Raw genomic sequence first — 20,808 nt, forward strand, 5'->3', positions numbered from 1 at the left:
TATATTGATTAAGGGCACACTCCAACAGGAGGACATTATAATCCTAAACATATATGCACCTAACATGGGGGCACCCAACTTCATCAAACAAACACTATTAGAACTAAAGTCACAGATAACACCAAACACAGTGGTAGTGGGGGACTTCAACACCCACTCTCATCAATTGACAGGTCATCCCGACAAAAACTAAACAGAGAGGCATCTGGATTAAATGAGGTCATGGAAGAATTGGACCTAAAAGATATATGCAGAACATTTCACCCAAATGCTGCAGAATATACATTCTTTCAACAGCACATGAAACTTTCTCTAAAATAGATCATATATTAGGAAACAAAGCTATTCTTAAAAACTATAGGAAAACTGAAATAATTCATTGCATTCTATCTGACCACAATGGAATCAAACTACAAATCAATAGGACTCCACATGCTTGGGATGGAAGGCCACTGAGAAATCCTGCTGGAACTGAGCTGAAAACCTCCTCCATGTAAACCAGCTGACAGAAAGCTAACGAAGCCAGTCTGCATGCAGTTCAATGGGAGAGAGAGAGAGAAATCAGGAGTGAAGATACTCAACAGTGGACACTACAAGTCTTAAATTTTGCCAGCCAGGTCAAATGAGCCAATGGGTGCAATATTGGCACATCTGTCATAGTGGAAACCAAGTAACCTCTAATTGGACTGGACGCCTGCTCCATGGTAGGTAATACATCCCTGATACTGAAAACCTACAATAAGGGTAGTCATGAGCCCTAGGGATATAACGTTTGCTGCTGTCTGTCTAAATGTATATACTATGCTTATCATACTTCCCAATAAGCACTCCTCTTAATGTTCATACCCATATATTAATGCTACTCTCACTTTGGGTAGAAAACGTTCTCTTTTCAGATGGCAGTGACCTTGGGATGACTCAGAAGGCATCACGGTGCTGTAAAGAAGTGACAGGAGTGCTCAGCACTGCAGTCTCTCTATCTCACCTTCCAAGGGTCAGGGTCTATTGTGGAAGATGTGGTAGAAAGAATGTAAAAGCCAAAAGTAGGATAGGAGTCCTTACAACATACTCCCCCCAGACACAACATGGCCTGGATATCCATGACCTCACAGTGCTTGACACTATCTACATAAGACCATCATAACAGGAAGAAAAGATCATGACATCAAAATAAAAGAGAGGGGCTGGAGAGACGGCTTAGCGGTTATGCGCTTGCCTATGAAGCCTAAGGACCCTGGTTCGAGGCTCAATTCCCCAGGACCCACATAACCCACATAAGATGCACAAGGCGGCACATGCGTATAGAATTCTTCAAGTGGCTGGAGGCCCTGGCCTGCCCATTCACTATCTATCTGCTGCTTTCTCTGTCACTCTCAAATAAATAAATAAGTACAAATAAACAAAAAAATTAAATTAAAAGAGAAACTGATTGAGAGGGGGAGAGGATGTGATGGAGAATGGAGTTTCAAAGGGGAAAGTGGGGTGTGGTGGCACATGTCTTTAATCCCAGCACTTGGGAAGCAGTGATAGGATTGCCAGGAGTTAAGAGGCCACCTTGAGACTGAATATACAGTGAATTACAGGTCAGCCTAGGCTAGAATGAAACCCTACCTTGAAAAACCAAAAGGGGAAAAAAAAAAAAACCATACTCACATGAAATTTTGAGTCCAGTTTTATGTTGGTGCTGGGGAACTGAACTAGGGCCACAGGCTTTGCAGGAAAGCATCTTTAACTGCTGGGCCATGTCCTCAGCTCTATCAGTAAGATAATATTCTCCTCTACTCACAAAAACTTATTAGAATGTACAAAATTAAAAATATATTATCTCAGATTTAAATGAATAATCTCATTCCATAATTACAGGTTTAATAAAGCATAATCTTCACGGAAATTTTACACAGCTTAAAATTCTTGGCTAATTATTTTAAGTAATTAATTATTGTGAAATTATCAAATATGAATGCTCTCTAAATTAGTTTTTTTTATCTAACAGTAAGGTAAAGAAAATACATGGACTGGAGAGATGGTTTTATGGTTAAGGCATTTGCCTGCAAAGGGAAAGGTCCCAGGTTCAATTCCCTAGTACCTACATAAACCAGATGCACAAGTGGTACATGTGTCTGGAATTCATATGCAGTGGCTGGAGGCCCTGGCATGCACTTATTCTCATATTCATTCTCTGTCTGTCTGTCTCTCTCTCTCCTTCCCTCCCTCCCTCCCTCTTTCACTCCCAAACACAAACTTCTTTTAAAAAGAAAGTAAAAATCAAATTTTCTTCTGATACAGATATACCATATTTACTATCCACTGAAAGCACGTATCCCATAAGGAACACTACTTCCCATAGTTAAACCGGTGCTTTAATACCATTAATTTGAACGTCCATTTCAAGTAAGCATTTAAATGCAACTTCTAAAATTCAAATAAGACTATGCCTCAAAACTATATAAAAATCAGTGACAATCTCCCTCCATTATACAAAACCTAGTCTTGAAAGTTCTCAGCAAGGAACTCATTTAATTATGATGCCTCTTGCTAAAAGAACATCAAGTCAGGGCTGCAGAGATGGCAGTTAAGGTGCTTGCCTGTAAAGCCAAATGACCCAAGTATGATTCCCAAGGACCCACATAAGCCATATGCAAAAGGAGCCACATGTGCCAGGAGGTGGGGGGAGGGGTGAATCCCAGCACTTGGGAAACAGAGATAGGAGGATCACCATGAGTTCAATACCACCCTGAGACTGCATGGTGAATTCCAGGTCAGCCTGGGCTAGAGTGAGACGCTACCACAAAAAAAGGGGGGTGGGGGGCACACATCTGCAGTTTGCTTTGCAGTGCCTAGTGGACCTAGCATACCCATTCACTGTCTACCTGCCTACTTCCGCTTCTCTCAAATAAATGAAATAATCTTCAAAAAGGAATATCAACTCAATTTCTTTTGAGTAATTTGTTTAAATTTGCTTTGTGACAAACGTTTAAGACCTAGCTAGGAAGATGGGTCAGCAGTTAAAGTCATTTGTTTTGAAAATCTTCCAGCCTGGATTTAATGCCCCAGTATCCACATAAAGCCAGATAAACAAAGTAGCACATGTGCCTGGAGTTCGTTTGCAGTGGCACTAGGCCCTGGTGCCTTTGTATTTTCTCTATGATTACAAACAAAAATAACACTGTTTATAAAAATATATTGCTGAGCCAGGCATGGGGGCACAAACCTTTAATCCCAGCACTTGAGAGGCAAAGGTAGGAAAATCACAAATTTAAGGCAACTGTGAAACTGCATAGTGAACTCCAGGTCAACCTGGGCTAGAGCAAGACCCTGCCTCGAAAAACAAACAAACAAAAATAAAAAAAGCAAGGCTAATGAGCTGGGGAGATGGCTCAGCAGTTAAGTTGCCTACTTACGAAGCCTAACGACCTGGGTTCAATTCTCCAGTATCCATGTAAAGCCAAATGCGCAAAATGGAACATGCATTTGGAGTTCATTTGCAGGGTCTAAAGGCCTTGGTGCACCCATTCTCTGTATCTGTGTATCTTTGCTTCTAAACAAATAAAAATGATTTTTAAAAAGTATGGCTAAATGCTCGCTTCGGCAGCACATATACTAAAAGTGGAACGATACAGAGAAGATTAGCATGGCCCCTGCGCAAGAATGACACGCAAATTCGTGAAGTGTTGCATATTTTTGCAGAGACGTTTATCGTACCAATAACTGTGGGCTAACTCCACAATGCACAACCCATTTACATCAACAAGGAGGGTCCATTGAGAGGGGATAGATCATGGATGAGCCTAAACAATGGTACCAAACTGCCTGTACTTGCTGAAAAGAAAACTAATAAATTAAATTAAAAAAAAATAAATAAAGTACATTCTGAGATGGAAAAAAAAAAGTATGGCTAAGGCTGGGTGTGCTGGCACACACCTTTAATCAGGAGGCAGAGACAGGAGGATTGCCATGAGTTTGATACCAGCCTAGGACTACAGAGTGAGTTCCAGGTCAGTCTGGGCTAGATTAAGACTCTACCTTGGGGGAGGAGCTGATTGTTAAGCCCATGTGGTCTTAAAGAAAGCAAACAGAGAGCTAGAAAGATGTTCTAGCGGTTAAGGCGCACTCTTAAGCACTCTTAAGGCTGAGGTAGATGAATCACAATGAGTTCGAGTTTAACCAAGAGGTACAGAGTGAGTTCTGGGTCAGTATGAGTACAAGAAAGAGGAGTAGGTAAAGGTCTACCTAAATGTAAACGTTTTCAGTACTGTCTGCAATAGTTACAACTCCGTGGTGAATACCAGCAATCCCACTAAGGAGGGCGCTCAGTGGAGTGGGAGGAGGGAACAGGGAAATGATGGTACTAACACATGATGTGTCCATAACAATGTTTCTACTTAATAAAAAAGTAATAATGATAAACAGGGCATGGTAGCACATACTTTAAATCCCAGAACTTAGGAGGCAGAGGTAGGAGGACTTCCATGAGTTTGAGGCCATCCTGCGTCTACAGAGGAAATTCCAGGTCAGCCTGGGCTATAGGGAGACCCTACCTCAAAAAAAAGTAAATAATAAAAGTATTAATAACAAATAATGGGCAATATCAAGGTTTTCCAACAATATGAAAAACATCACATATAAAACCATTTGTCCTATAATAAAAATAATGATAAACTGAGGACTAAAAAGGTAGCTTAGCAGTTACAGAGCTTGCCTACAAAGCCAAAGAACACAGGTTCAATTCCCCAGTACCCATGTAGAGCCAGATGCACAAGGTGACACGTGTGTCTGTAGTTCCTTTGTAGTGGCTGGAAGCCCTGACCCACCCATTCTCTGTCTACCTACCTCTCTCTCTCTCTGAAATGAATAAATAAAATCTTTTAAGAAAATATTATAAAAATGATGGTAAACTGGGCTGGAGAGATGGCTTAGCGGTTAAGTGCTTGCCTGTGAAGCCTAAGGACCCCGGTTCGAGGCTCGGTTCTCCAGGTCCCACGTTAGCCAGATGCACAAGGGGGCGCACACGTCTGGAGTTCGTTTGCAGAGGCTGGAAGCCCTGGCGCGTCCATTCTCTCTCTCCCTCTATCTGTCTTTCTCTCTGTGTCTGTCACTCTCAAATAAATAAATAAATAAAATTAAAAAAAAAATGGTGGTAAACTGAACATAGAGGCGCATGAATCCTAGCAATGGGAAGGATGAGACAAAAGATTCATGGCCATTTTTAAGGCAGCTGGCTAAATAGTGAGTTTTAGACAAGACTGGGTTACAGAGAGGCACTTCCTCAAAAAAAAAAAAATCAAAATAGTGAATTCCAGGTCAGCCTGAATTAGAGTGAGCCCCCACCTCAAAAAAAAAAAAAAAAGCTGGCTCTTCAGTAACTCTGGAACCTTTCTCAAATTAGGTCTCATTTCAGATAATAGTAAAACTATTAAATGTCTTTAAAACAAATTTTAAATCATTTCAGGTCTCTCCTAAAATAAAATGTGCTTGATGATATCTAAATTTAAGTTATTTTTAACTGAATAAGACCTTCCACATAATTTCTAGCCTTTATGTAAATTTACAAAGAGAAAACTAAAAATGAAATAAAATAAACCATCAAAAGGTATAGAAATGTTCCCATGAAAATCATGAATTCTGCGAGCTGGAGTGATGGCATAGCAGTTAAGGCATATGCCGGCAAAACCAAAGGACCCAGGTTCAACATCCCAGCACCCATGGAAGCCAGATGCACAAAGTGGTGCATGTATCTGGAGGTCATTTGCAGCAGCTGGAGGCTCTGACATGCCCATTCTCTATCTGCCTCTTTCTCTCCCTCTCAAATAAATAAATGCAAGATATTTTAAAATATTTTTTAGGAAAGAGAAAGAATTGGTGCCGGCCACTGAAATGGAATCCCAGATGCTTGCACCACCTAGTGGACATGTGTGACCTTGTACATGCCTCACCTTTGTGTATCTAGCTTATGTAGGATCTGGAAAATCAAACATGGGTCCTTAGGGTTCACAGGTAAGCACCTTAACTGCTAAGCCATCTCTCCAGCCCCAAATGAAAGATTTTTTTTAAAAAAGTAAATTCTGGGTTGTTTTTAGACACTATATGAAAAATGAAGCACCAGTGGTTAAGGCACTTGCCAGCAAAGCCAAAGTACCCAAGTTCAATTCCCTAGTACCCACAGAAAGATGATGCGCGAGGTGGTGCATGCATCTGGAGTTCATTTATGATAGCTACACACCCTGGCATGCCCATTCTCTTATCTGGCTCTATTTAATTTTTGTTTTGTTTTGTATTGTTTTCAAGGCAGGATCTCACTCTAGCCCAGGTTAACCTGGAATTCACTATGTAGTCTCAAGGTGGCCTTGAACTCATGGCAGTCTTTCTACCTCTATCTCCCCTAGAGCTGGGATTAAAGGTGTGTGCCACCGTGCCTGGCTCAATTAAAATTTAAAAAAAAAAAAAAGCTTTTAAAGTAAAGTACAAACAAATCAAACCATGAACTATAGGTGCTTCAAAACAACGAATGACCAATAAACTATTTAGCTCAGTTACATCACATTAAGGCAAACATTTAAATACCAAATTGTCTTTTGATAAAATTGCACGATTTTTTTCATTATGAAATATCAGCCATCCACTGCAATATATATTTATATATCCAAGCACTGGGGAGACTGAGCCAGAATTATTAAGAATTTGAGGCCACTATGAGCTACACAGTGACGGAGACCAGCCTGGGTTATGTAATGATATCCTATCTCAAAAAAAGAAGAAGAAGAAGAAATGCCATGTTAATGAAATGTCACTTAGTTCTAATTCAAAGTAAATCTTTTTGGGGGGATGGGGGAGATGGAGGAGGCAATGCTGGGATTGAGGAGAGAACAATGGAGAAGCCCCTACCTGAACCAACTGGAGATGAGCCAACACTAAGACTCTGTAAGCTTCCATTCCTGAGCAATGTTGGAGATTTCTGAAGACTAGAGCTTGTTATGCTTCCTGCAGCTGATGCTACAGATGAAGTGGGCGAAGCAGAAGAAACTGAGAGATGAGAAACATTCTCTTGATTTTTGTTTCCTTTGGGCCTACCAGGCCCATGTTTACTTTGTTTATTTCCTTTTCTTTTCTTTTCCTTTACAATTTCTTCTTCTATACCAGAAGTTTGAGCCCGCTTATACCCTGCTATAGGAAGGTTGGAACTACTCAAGTCTCCAGGTGAATTTTCAAAAGTTTTCGGCTGTGATATAACAGCAGAGGTCACAGGGTGACCAGCTAAGGAACTAAAACTATTTACTCCCCCTTCCTGGTTTCCAGACTCTCCTTTATGTCCATCTTTGGTTGATGATGACTGCTGGGAGTGAGGGTAACTGTCATTACGCAGCTCTGAGTCTGTAAAGCTCAGAAAATCCTGAGGAGACTGCACTGAGCTTCCGGAGGATGACTTTACACTGCCTGGAGTTCCTGCAAAGCTGCCTGTAGCAAAACAACAAAGGGGGAGGGGAGGACACAGACATGACAGTCACCACCAGACTTCACATAAAACCAAGTTTATCTCCAAAACTAGTAACGCTTGCCATAATGGAGGTAGTATTAAATACTTATTCTTGAATTGCAAACAATTGTTTATACAATTATTATATATGCCAATTTAACCTACCTTTAATCTTCCCCAAACACCCTGTGTAGATTTGTGGAAGGACTAAAGAACAGACATGCAATAATATCTGACAAGACTACAATTTGAATCTTAGACAGCCTTCTGTATCAAATACTGAATATATGATCATACTAATGTTCACAATGTACAGAAACAAACCAACATATGATTTTTAGGTAATAACTTCTAAACTTTAACTTTAAGACATAACAGGGACTATATATTAGTCAAATGAATCTACCTCAATAAAAAATGGGTAAATAATGATCATATTATGTCCTGAATTATAGTTTATATTTTCTTAGTCCATTTTACATGGAGATTCATAAAGAAAGGTGAGCCAACTTTTTGTTTTGTTTTGTTTTGTTTTGTTGTTTTTGAAGGTATGGTCTCATTCTAGCTCAGGCTGACCTGGAATTCACTAGTCTCAGGATGGCCTCGAACTCATAGTAATCCTCCTACCGCTGCCTCCCAAGGGCTGAGATTAAAGGTGTATGCCACCATGCCCGGCTACACAATGTTTTCTTATTACTTTTACAAAAGAAAACCATAGGAGAGGTAGCTAGTAGCTGTGATGGACCAACTATTTCTCAACTATTTACTTTCTCCTCACTATAGGGTAAATTAGCAGCCTACTGTGTTATTATGTGGAATAAGAACCTCAAGATTTGTATTTTATCTGGTAGGAAATTAGTATAGCCTGGGAGTAAACAAAGGTTGTGTTCATCACTGTGTTTTGCAAAACCTTCTGTGTGCTTGGTAACTGAAAACAGTATTTAGACTCAGCTGTGACTATGTATCTAATTTCCTTAAAGATGAACTATGGACTAGTGACATAGGTCAATGTTAGAACTACAAAGCCCTGAATTAAACTCCCAGTATCCACTCCCAAAAATCACATCATAACTACTGAGTCAGGAAAGAAAACTCCAAATAAGACAATTTAATTTTATTGGAGTAAGTGGAAAAGAGAACTTTAAGGTTAAGTGTTAACATTTCATATACTGTATATTCCTAAGAAATCTCACATTTCTTCCTAGGTACAAAATTAATTCTCTTCTGAAAAGGTTTAAAATATATAACTAAATTAAACCTTAACTCTTTCAAGAGCATATCTGGGCTGGAGAAATGGCTCACTGGTTAAGGAACTTGCCAAAAGAGCCTAATGACCAAGTTTGATCCCTCAGTACCAACGTAAAGCCAGATGCAGACAGTGGCACATGCATCTGGAGTTCCTTTGAAGCAGCTGGAGGCCCCGGTGTGGCCATTTTCTGTCCCTCTTCTATTCTCGACTCCAAAAAAGTAAAAATATTTTTTAAAAGAGTATATTCTGGGCTGAAGAGATAAGATGGCTTAGCTGTTAAGGCACTTGCCTGCAAAGCCAAAGGACCTCAGTTCGATTCCCCAGGACCCACGTAAGCCAGATGTACAAGGTGGTACATGCATCTGGAGTTCGTTTGCAGTGGCTGGAAGCCCTGGTGCACCCATATTCATTCTCTCTCTCTCTCTTCCCCTCCCTCCCTCAAATAAATAAATAAATAAGAGTCTATGTGAGCCAGGTGTGCTAGCACACACCATTAACCCAACACTTGGGAGGCAGAGGTAGAAGAATCATCATAAGTTTGAAGCCACCCTGAGACTACATAGTGAATTCCAGGTCAACCTGCCAAGTGAAACCCCTGCCTGGGGCGGGGAGGGGGGGAATGTATCTGGTTATATTAAATTGGGAAATTATTTTAAGATAAATAAAACTCATTTGTACCTGTATGAGCATTTTTAGACTATGTCTATATAAGGATAAACGAATTATTTAAGGACAGATGCAATTTGCCATGAATTGGCAACCATAAAGAAGCTATTATTCAAGCCGGGCGTGGTGGCGCACGCCTTTAATCCCAGCACTCGGGAGGCAGAGGTAGGAGGATCGCCATGAGTTCAAGGCCACCCTGAGATGACAGAGTTAATTCCAGGTCAGCCTGGACCAGAGTGAGACCCTACCTCGAAAAAAAAAAAAAAAAAGAAGCTATTATTCATTCTGCTTTATTGCTTTTATGAATTTTTTATCTCTTTCTTCTATTCTTTTTTATAGCTAGTATTAAAAGTTCACTATAAAACTAGAAAAATAGCTCAGCGATTGAAAGTGCTTGCCTGCAGGGCTGGAGAGGTGGCTTAGAGGCAAAGGCAATTGCCTGCAAAGGCTAATGAGTTTGATTCCCCAGCACCCACTTAAAACCAGATGCACAAGGTGGCACATGTGTCTGGAGCTCATTTACAAGGCATAGAGGCCTTGATGTATCCATTCTCTCACTGCTCCTCCTCAAATAAATAAATATGTATATTTTATTTTTTTAATTTTTATTTATTTATTTGACAGAGAAAGAAGGGCAGGGAGAGAGAGAGGACAGAATGAGAATGAATGGGTGCACCAGGACCTTCAGCCACTGCAAAGGAACTCCAGACACATGTGCCACCTTGTACACATGGGTCCTAGGGAATCATACCTGGGTCCTTTGGCTTTGCAGATAAGCACCATAACCGTTAAGCCATCCCTTCAACCCAATATTTTTTTAAAAAGTGATTGCAGGGCTACAGAGATAGCTTCGCAGTTAAAGCGCTTGCCTGTGAAACCTAAGAAATCATGTTCAAATCTCCAGGTCCCACATAGCCAGAGCCACAGTGACAGAAATGTGTAATGTCGCAAATACGCCACAAGGGGCACACGTGTCTGCAGTTTGTTCATAGTAGTTGGAAGGTCCTGGTGCACCCATTCTCTCTCACACACACTCTGCCTCTTTCTTTCCTTCAAAATAACAACAACAACAACAACAAACAACACTACATCAAAAAAACAACAAACAAACAAAAGGAAAAAAAATGGCATTAAACTGTGAATGAGCACTTAGGGCACTTGCCTGCAAAGCCAAAGGACCCAGGTTCATTTCCCTGGTACCCACATGAGCCAGATATACAAAGTGATGCATGCATCTGGAGCTAGTCTGCAGTGGCTACAGGCCCTGTCTTGCTCATTTTCTCTTTCTCTCAGTATTTCACATAAATAAAAAGATATTTTTTAAACTGTGAATTACATTTGAAATTAAGATTTCACTGGTTTCACAAGTTTTGTATAAAAATAAGGTAAGCTTTAGTAGTTAATAAACCAGTGAATTTTACACTTCATTTCTTCTACTTACCTAAGTTTCTTATTTATTTAATTTGAGAGGTAGAGAGGGAACAAGCCAGAGGGAGGGAGGGATGGAAGGAATGGGCGTGCCAGGGCCTCCAGCCACTATAACCGAATTCCAGAGGCATATACCACCTTATACATCTGGCTTACATGGCTACTGGGGAATGAAATCTGGCTCCTTAGGCTTTGCAGGTAAATGCCTTCTAAGCCATCTCTCCAGCCCTAATTTGTTCTATATACAAAATGTACTTACACACACACACACACACACACACACACACACACACACACCTGACACTTGCAAATATTTAAAGCCAAAGTCTCTACCTGTATAAAAAATATATAAGCAGTGAGTTTAGCTCAGTGAGTTAAAGACATGCAAAGCCTGAAAGCCTGGGTTTGATTTCCCAGTACCCAGGTAAAGTGAGATGCACAAAGTGGTGCATGCATCTGGATCTTCGTTTGCAGTAGCAGGAAGCCTTGATGCACCTATTCTCTCTCTCTCAAAATAATAAAAATATTGAAAAAAATTATATACTTCTTTCTGAATTTATTGACTTATTTATGTATTTATTTAATAGAGAAGGAAAGAGAGGGAGGGAGGAGAGAAGGAAAAATGTACATGGCAGGGCCTACAGCCACTACAAACAAACTGCAGATGCATGTGCCAGCTTGTGCATCTGGCTTATATGGGTCCTGAGGAACAAAACCTGGGTCCTTTGGCTTTGTAGGCAAGTGCCTTAACCACTAAATCATCTCTCCAGCCCAAAATTTTTAGACTTTTTAATGAGATGTCAATAGATTAAGTATCTACACATTCCTGCTAATGTTAAATAAGTTAACATTTTTATTTATTTGAGAGAAAGGGGCACAGAGAGAATATGAGCACAACAGTGCCTCTATCCATTGCAAACTCCAGAAGCATGTGCTACCTTGTGCATCTGGCTTAAGTGGGTCCTGGGCAATGGAAACTAGGTTCTTAGGTTTCATAGGCAAGTGCCTTAACCAACCACTAAGGCATTTCTCCAGCCCTCCTGCTAAAACTTAAACATATGTTTATTATTAGTAAATGTTTCAACAGGGGTAAAAGATAGTTTCCTGACTTATTTCTAGGAAAACACAAAGCAAAAGGTAAATTATTTTAGTTGCATATTTTCTTCAGGTTTTAACACTTCTATTTTTCAAAATACATGTTTTATATTAAAAACTGCACAAAGCAATCACATAGGTTATGAATTCTAAACTGCTTTCCATTAAACAGAGTTACCACAGAAATATTATTCTATGTCTCCTCCCTCCCCCCGCTCCCCCCACCAGTGTGGTGACACACACTTTTAATCCCAGCACTCAGAAGGCAGAGGAAGGAAGTGCCTTAAGTGCTAAACCATCTCTCCAACCCTCATTCACAGTTTTAATGTCATATTCTTTTTTTGCTTATTCATTGTTTTTTCTTGTTTTGTTTTGTTTTTTGAGGTAGGGTGTCTCTCTAGTCCAGGCTGGCCTGAAATTCACTATGCAGTCTCAGGCTGACCTTGAACTCACACAGTTAACTCTGAATTTCAGTTTAATACCAAAAAACTTTTGGAACACACTCCCACTAAAACATTCATTATTAATCTAAAATTCAAATTTAAATGGCTATCCTATAAATATAGCATAGTGACCATAGGAAGACTGAATAAAAATCTATTTTAAATGACACTTTATAATAAATGCACTGCTGATTAACAATTATTATTTATTAAGACCTACTAAAATTTTCTAAAATTGCTCAGTTCTTATTTGCCTACTTAAACCATAACTTTTAGGTAGGAGAATCTCCATGAGTTCAAGGCCACTCTGAGACTACAGTGAGTTCCAGGTCAGCGTGGACTAGAGTGAGACCCTACCTCAAAAAAACCAAAAAAAAAAAGAAGAAGAAGAAGAAACTTTTAACTGCTCTTATGTTTGAGAAATATAAATTTAAAAACTCTTTACTGAAAAAGAATTATTATTCTATAAAAGGAAAGAACAATTCCATTTTTTTGGTTTGTTCTCCCCAATCATAACTCTTATTCCACAATTATTTAAACATTAAAATTAAAGTTTAATCTTGTAAGCATAAATCATTACATATGAGGAAAGGAAAAGTTTCAAAAATATTTTAAAAGGATAGCAGTCTTAGAAATAATCGCATTACATCAGCTAAAAAATAATCTACAACAATCATTCTTATATGTATAACTAAAGCATCATAAGTAATACCTTGTGGAAAGGGGCTAGACGCTGACACAGTTGTTCCTGGATTTCTTCCAGCACCAGGCTTCCTTCCCCTTTGACCTGAGCTGTGAGCTGAAGATTTCTTCCCTTTGCCCTCTGACCCTCTAGCCTCTGAAACATCTTTTCCACTAGAGTTGTGTGCAGAGACTTCTTGGAAATTTGCATTTGTAAATCGTGCTGCAGTGTCTTCCAAACGCTTCAACGATCCAGATACAGAGGTGTTGCTAGTGCTTGTATAAGTCTAACATTTTGATTTTTAAAAAAAGTAAAGGAAAAAAGAACTAATTACATTTAGCTACAGAATACAATAGATGGCATACTAATAAGTAATGAACTTATAAGATAAGCAGAAAAGTTTTGGTTCTAAAAGGAAAGTCATTCTAAGTAAGAAAATCATACAAAAGCAGTTATTTTGGAGTTTATGTTAACTTTTAATTATTGGTTTTCAGTCCTGAGGAACAAAGTTACGGCCTTTGACATGCGAGACAAGCACTTATCACCACTCTACTACATCCTAAGCCCTACTACCATTATTGCTTTTTTCTTTTTGTTGTTTTGCTTTGTTTACTGAGGTAAGGTCGCCCTTAGCCAAGGCTGACCTGGAATTCACTATATAGTTTCAGGGTGGCCTTGAACTCACAGTGATTCTCCTACCTCTGCCCACCATCCCCCAGGGATTAAAAGAATGCACCACCATGCCTAACACACTTTTCTTTTTTAATTCATTTTATTTGCAAGCACAGAGAGGGAGAGAAGAGACACAGAGAATGGAGATGCCAAAGCCTCTGGCTGCTTAACTGAACTCCAGATATATGTGCTACTTTGTGCATATGGCTTTATGTGGGTACTAGGAAATCAAACCATGGTTGTTAGGCTTTTCAGACAAGTACCTTAAACAGTGAGCCATCTCTACAGCCCTGTACCACAATTTTTAAATTTTTTGTTGTTGTTTTTTGGGGGTTTTATTTTGTTGTTGAGGTGGGGTCTCACTGTAGTTCAGGCTAATCTGGAATTCACTTGGTAGTCTCAGGGTTGAACTCATGGCTATCCTCCTACATCTGGCTACCAAGGGCTGGAATTAAAAGGCATGTGTCGGGCTGGAGAGATGGCTTAGTGGTTAAGCGCTTGCCTGTGAAGCCTAAGGACCCTGGTTCAAGGCTCGGTTCCCCAGGTCCCACGTTAGCCAGATGCACAAGGGGGCGCACGCGTCTGGAGTTCGTTTGCAGAGCCTGGAGGCCCTGGCGCACCCATTCTCTCTCTCTCTCCCTCTATCTGTCTTTCTCTCTGTGTCTGTCGCTCTCAAATAAATAAAAAAATTTAAAAAAAAAAAGGCATGTGTCGGGCTGGAGAGATGGCTTAGCGGTTAAGCGCTTGCCTGTGAAGCCTAAGGACCCCGGTTCGAGGCTCGGTTCCCCAGGTCCCACGTTAGCCAGATGCACAAGGGGGCGCACGCGTCTGGAGTTCGTTTGCAGAGGCTGGAAGCCCTGGCGCGCCCATTCTCTCCCTCTCCCTCTATCTGTCTTTCTCTCTGTGTCTGTCACTCTCAAATAAATAAATAAATAAATAAATAAATAAATAAATAAATAAATAAATAAATAAATAAAAGGCATGTGTCACCACACTCAGGGTTTTTTTATTTATTTGTTTGGGGTTTTTGTTTTGTTTTCGTTTGTTGTTTTCTTTTTCGAGGTAGGGTATCACTCTAGCTCAGGCTGACCTGGAATTCACTATGTAGTCTCAGGGTGGCCTTGAACTCACAGTAATCCTCCTACCTCTGCCTGGGATTAAAGGCGTGCGCCACCATGCCCAGCCCAGGTTATATTTTTAATAATTTCTAAAAATATTACATATTGGGCTGGAGAGATGGTTTAGCAGTTAAGCGCTTGCCTGTGAAGCCTGAGGACCCCAGTTTGAGGCTCAATTTCTCAGGACCCAAGTTAGCCTGATATACAAGGGGGCACACGCATCTGGAGTTCCTTTGCAGTGGCTGGAGGCCCTGGCACGCACATTCTCCCCCTCTCTGTCTCTGCCTGCCTGCCTCTCTCTCAAATACTCTGAAATAAATACATAAAAATAAACAAAGCAAAAATATTGAATATTTCCAATTTTTTTAATTATTTATTTATCTGCAAGCAGAGAGAGAAGAGAGACAGAGTAGCCACTAAAAATGAACTCCAGATGCATGTGCCACCCTGTGTATATGGCTACAGGGATATTGGAGAATACAATCTGGATCTTCAGGCTCCACAGGAAAATGCCTTAATAAATAAGCCATCTCTCCAGACCCCTACCATGATTGTTAAAGACCATGTAGGTCATTACTAGAGTAATTGAGGGTTAAATTTGAATTAGACATTACTTCTTTTTTAATAAAGATAAGGTTTCACTCTAGCTCAGGCTGACCTGGAATTCACTATGTAGTCTCAGGGTGGCATTGAACTCATTGCGATCCTCCTATCTCTGCCTCCGGAGTGCTGGGATAAAAGGCATGCGCCACCATGTCCGGCTAGGCATAATTTTTAAGCAATACAGAGCAATACTAAAAATACTCATTTGTCAAACATCATTTTTTTGTTGTTTTGCCCCTACCCCCATCCCCAACAAGCAAGGCCTCACTCTAACCCAGGCTGACCTAACAATTCACAGCGATCCTCGACCTCAACCTCTTGAGTACTCACTCTGTAGCCTCAGATTGGCCTCAAACTCATAGCAGTTCTCCTACCTCTGCCGAGCTCTAAGTGGTGCCTTCTATGTTTTGAAGACTAAAACTTGTAGTTTCAAGTCCGAATGTTGTTAAAAATGATGTTTGAGGGCTGGAGAGATGGCTTAGCGGTTAAGCGCTTGCCTGTGAAGCCTAAGGACCCCGGTTCGAGGCTCGGTTCCCCAGGTCCCACGTTAGCCAGATGCACAAGGGGGCGCACGCGTCTGGAGAAATCCTAGTGGTACTGAGCTGATAACCTCTTCCATGTAGACCAGCTAACAGAAAGCTAGAAGAAGCCATTCTACATGTAGTTCAATGGGAGAAAGAGATACCACCAGTGAAGATACTCAGCAGTGGACACTGCAAGCCTTATAATTGGCCAGCCAGGCCACAAATGAGCCAGTGGGTGCAATAGTGGCAGATCTGTCATGGTGGCAACAAACTGCCCTCCAATTGGACTGGAGGCCCGCTCCATGGGGGCAACATATCCCTGATACTGAAAAAACAGGGGTAGTCATAAGCCCTAGGAGTGTAACATCTGCTGATGTCTGGAAAAATGTATATACTATGCTTATCAAACTGCCCAGTAAGCACTTCTCTTAATACTTATACCCTTATATTTACGCTACTCTCACTTTTGGTAGAGAATCTTCTCTTTTCAGGTGGCAGTGACTTTGGGATGACTCAGAAGGTATCATAGTGCTGGAAAGAAGTGACTGGAGTACAGAGTAACATCTCGATTACACCTTCCAAGGCTCAGGGTCTAATGTTGAAGAGGTGGCAGAAAGAATATAAGAGCCAAAGGCAGGGTAGGACTCCATACAACATGCTCCCTCCAGACATAAAATGGCCTGGATATACATGACCTCATAGTGCCTGACACTACCTACACAAGACCATCATAAAAGGAAGAAAAGATCATGACATCAAAATAAAAGAGAGATTGATTGAGATGGGGAGGGTATATGATGGAGAGTGGAATTTTAAAGGAGAAAGGGGGGGTGGTATTACCATGGGATATTTATTATAATCATGAAAAATGTTAATAAAAGTTGAGAAAAAAATGATGTTTGAGCCAGGAGTGGTGGCGCATGCCTTTAATCCCAGCACTTGGGAGGCAGAGATAGGAGGATCGCCCTGAGTTCGAGGCTACCCTGAGACTCTACTGTGAATTCCAGGTCAGCCTGGGCTAGAGTGAAACCCTACCTCAAAAAGCAAAAAAAAAAAAAAAAAAGATGTTTGGAGCCAGGCATGGTGGTGGTACACGGCTTTAATCCCAGCACTCAGGAGGCAGAGGTAGGAGAATCACTGTGAGTTCAAGGCCACTCTGAGACTACGTAGTGAATTCCAGGTCAGCTCGGACCAGAGAGAGACCCTATCTTGAAAAATAAAACAAACAAAAAAATTAACATAATTCAACATGACTTTTTTTCTAATTTTAAATAATTTTTAAATTTATTTATTTATTTACTTACTTATTTATTTATTTGAGAGAGAAAGAGGCAGACAGAGAGGGAGAGAATACGCATTCCAGAGCCTCCAGTCACTGCTAATGAACTCCAGACACATGCGCCACCTTGTGCATCTGGTTTCTGTGGGTCCTGGAGAATCGAACTAGGATCCTTTGGCTTTTCCGGCAAAGGAAGGCCTTGAACGCTAAGACATCAGTCCAACCCTAAACAAATTTTTTGTGTTTTGGGTTTTTTGTTTATTTTGTTTCTGGTTTTTTTTTTTTTTTTTAATTTTTTTTTTTTTTTTTTTTATTTATTTGAGAGAGACAGACATAGAGAGAAAGGCAGATAGAGGGAGAGAGAGAGTGGGCGCGCCAGGGCTTCCAGCCTCTGCAAACGAACTCCAGACGCGTGCGCCCCCTTGTGCATCCGGCTAACGTGGGACCTGGGGAACCGAGCCTCGAACCGGGGTCCTTAGGCTTCACAGGCAAGCGCTCAACCGCTAGGCCATCTCCCCAGCCCTGTTTCTGGTTTTTTGAGGTAGGGTTTCACTCTTGGCCAGGCTGACCTGGAATTCACCTTGTAGTCTCAGACTGGCCTGGAACTCAAGGTAATCCTCCTACCTCTGCCTCCCAGAGTGCTGGGATTGAAGGCGTGTGCCACCACGCTTGGCTTTAAACAATTTTATAAATTATTTGTCAAGTTTGTGTTAGCACCACTTTCCACACTATACAAAAATTATGCTATAGGACTACCTACCTAATCTATCTCCATCTCTCACTAAGTCCTAACCTCAGGAAAGAGAGTGGCTGTCAATCTTCACTGTAGATATCCCCAGCAAAGAGCAGGTGCATGTGGCTGCCAGTGATCAAAATGACTTGATGTAACCATAACATTCATTCAATTATTTGAGCCATTTAACTTCACTGAATGCCTTGAACATAACTGGCATTAAATTCCTGCTGAAGGTTTTATGAGGCGTGTGTGGATGGGGGGGTGAGTAGAGAAGCTACAGGTTGGGTACAGGCGCTTTCCTCAGTCACTCTCATACTCATCTTACTGAGTCAACGTCTGTTCTTGATTTATGCTCGGAGTTCATCTATTTAGCTAGTCCGGCTAGGCCGTTTGCCCAGAGACATTCCTACTTCTTCTTGCTGGGATTTCAGATGGCAGTAACACCCACCTGGTGGGTGCTGGAAATCTGAACTACAGACCTCACACTTGCACACCAAGCACTTTAACAAATAAACTATTTCCTCAGCTCTGAATGAATATTTTGTAATGTATTTAATATGAAATTTCTTGTGTCAAAATGAAAAAAAAAAATATCACTGGGCATGATGGCACATGCCTTTAATCCCAGCATTCAGGAGGCAGAGGTAGGAGGATTGCTGTGAGGTTGAGAACACCCTGAGACAGTGTAGTGAACTCTAGGTCAGCCTGACCTAGAGTGAAATGCTAGCCCTGTCCCCCGAAAAAAAATCTAAAATTACATAGGTGCTAATTTCTCACATTCAGAACAAACAAAATAAATGTGAAAATGAAAAACTGACAACAAAAATCAACCTTCCAAATAACTGCCTTTTTTGTAAAAATTAGTATTCAAAAATAGGAATAAGAAAAATGCCTTAAAATTCAAACTTTGCCAGGCATGGTGGCTCGTGCCTTTAATTCTAGCACTGAGAAGGAAGAGTAGGAGGATCACTGTGAGATCAAGGCCAGCCTCGGAATAGAGAGGGAGTTTCAGGTCAACGAGGGTTACAGTAAGTGAGACCCTTCCTTGCAAACTTCCCTTTCCCAACCCCCACAAAATAAAAAAAAAGGAAACATTAAAAATTATAAAGGTTAGCAAGGAGAAATAGCCATTTAACAAACCAAACTCATTAAGCTGATGCTTAATGGCTTACTTCAGAAATATAAAACGTTTTCCATGCTGAATTTGAAAATTACCACCTCATTTTTCAAATACTTTTTTCCAACTGAGTTGATTGCAAGGTACTTCACTCCTTTGTAATATTATCCTTGTATGAACTAGTGAGGTTTAAAGTCACCTAAGAAGCACAAGTGGCATTTTCCACTTATGTACTTTGTGCAAGTGTGAAATAAAGCTGGAACGCTACAAATGGAAATGCACAATTGACACCCACAGGACAATCTAAAAAGGAAAAGTTAGTCAATTTTGTCATATATTTAATGGAATGGTTTTGTATTACCCTAAAGTATAATTCTGTAAAACTAACAAAAACACAGACATCTTCTAGCAATACTATTATAAAGAAAGCAAGACTAACCAGCCTAGATGTCCCTCAACTGATGAGTGGATAATGAAGATATAGTACATTTATACAATGGAGTTTTACTCAGTAGTAAAGAAAAAATGAAGTTATGAAATTTGCAGAAAAATGGATGGATCTGGAAAGGATTATACTAAGTGAGGTAACCCAGGCCCAGAAAGCCAAGCGCCATATGTTCTCCCTCATATGTGGATCCTAGCTACAGATGACTGGGCTTCTGTGTGAAAAGGAAAAAACTCAGTAGCAGAAGCCAGTAAGCTAGAAAAGAGATATAAAGGAAAGAGAAAGGAAGGGAGGGGAGTACTTAATAGGTTGGTATTGTATATATGTAAGTAGAAGAATAGATTAACAGGGATGAAAAGGCCCAAAATTCTATGACCAAAAATATTAATATTACATCAAATGGCAACTGAATATTTTACTTTATTTGGGGTTTGTGGGCTGATTTATGAGGTAGACAACCCTGGAATTCACTGTGTAGTCCCAAGCTGTCCTGGAACTTAACAGCAATCCTCCTATCTCTGCCTCCCAAGTGCTGGGATTAAAGGCGTGTGCCACCACAATTGGCATTAATTAATTCAACACCCTATAATTCTCCAAAGGTATCAGTGACTTAATATGGACATCAGAAGATGTTAAGTTTGAAAAATCAATTACACATAATGAAGCACTTCTATACAACACCCTGCAGGTTATATGAAGGTTTCATTCAGAAAGAACTTGACCTAATCTCTATGTTTTAAAGTTAATTTAAAAATATTTATTCAGGAATGGAGTGGCTTGGTGGTTAAAGTACTTGCCTACAAAGACTAAGGACCTAGGTCTGATTCCCCAGTACCCATGTAAAGCACAAGGTGGTGCATATGTTTTGAGCTCATTTGCAGTGGCTAGAATCCCTAGGGTGACCCTTCTCTCCCTCTCCCCTCCCTCCCGCTCGCTCCCTCCCTCCCTCTCTCTCTCTCTGTCTCTCAAATAAACAAATAAATTAAAAAATATTTACTCAGCATCCAGGCATGGTGGCACACTCCTTTAATCCCAGCACTTAGGAGGCAGAAGTAGGAGGATCACCATGACTTGAAGCCACCCTGAGACTACATAGTCAATTCAAGGTCAGCCTGAGTTAGAGTAAGACCCTACCTAAAAAAAAAAAAAAAATTACTCTGGTTGGAGAGATAGCTTAGCGGTTAAGGTACTTGCCTGCGAATCCTAAGGACCTAGGTTCAGTTTTTCAGATCCCACGTAAGCCAGATGCACAAGGTAGTAGCTCATGCATCTGGAATTCA

General features: G+C 40.5%; 1 protein-coding gene and 1 non-coding gene across 14 annotated transcripts in view; one reads left to right on the top strand and one right to left on the bottom strand.

Annotated features, from left to right (window-relative positions):
- Positions 1 to 20,808, bottom strand: part of Mllt10 (MLLT10 histone lysine methyltransferase DOT1L cofactor) — a 270,901-nt gene that overhangs the window by 83,359 nt on the left and 166,734 nt on the right. For all 13 annotated transcript variants that reach the window (XM_045134579.1, XM_045134577.1, XM_045134584.1 and 10 more), the window contains 2 exons: positions 13,065 to 13,320; positions 6,883 to 7,452 (listed from right to left, as the gene is read on the bottom strand). In XM_045134579.1, the coding sequence (XP_044990514.1) occupies positions 6,883 to 7,452; positions 13,065 to 13,320 (826 nt within the window). The remainder of the gene's footprint in view (positions 1 to 6,882; positions 7,453 to 13,064; positions 13,321 to 20,808) is intronic.
- On the top strand, positions 3,577 to 3,683 carry LOC123455139. Its single transcript, XR_006633698.1, has one exon. It is a non-coding gene; the product is annotated as a U6 spliceosomal RNA (small nuclear RNA).

This window comes from Jaculus jaculus, chromosome 15 (assembly GCF_020740685.1).
Source record: "Jaculus jaculus isolate mJacJac1 chromosome 15, mJacJac1.mat.Y.cur, whole genome shotgun sequence".
In the NCBI taxonomy this organism is placed as follows: domain Eukaryota; kingdom Metazoa; phylum Chordata; class Mammalia; order Rodentia; family Dipodidae; genus Jaculus; species Jaculus jaculus.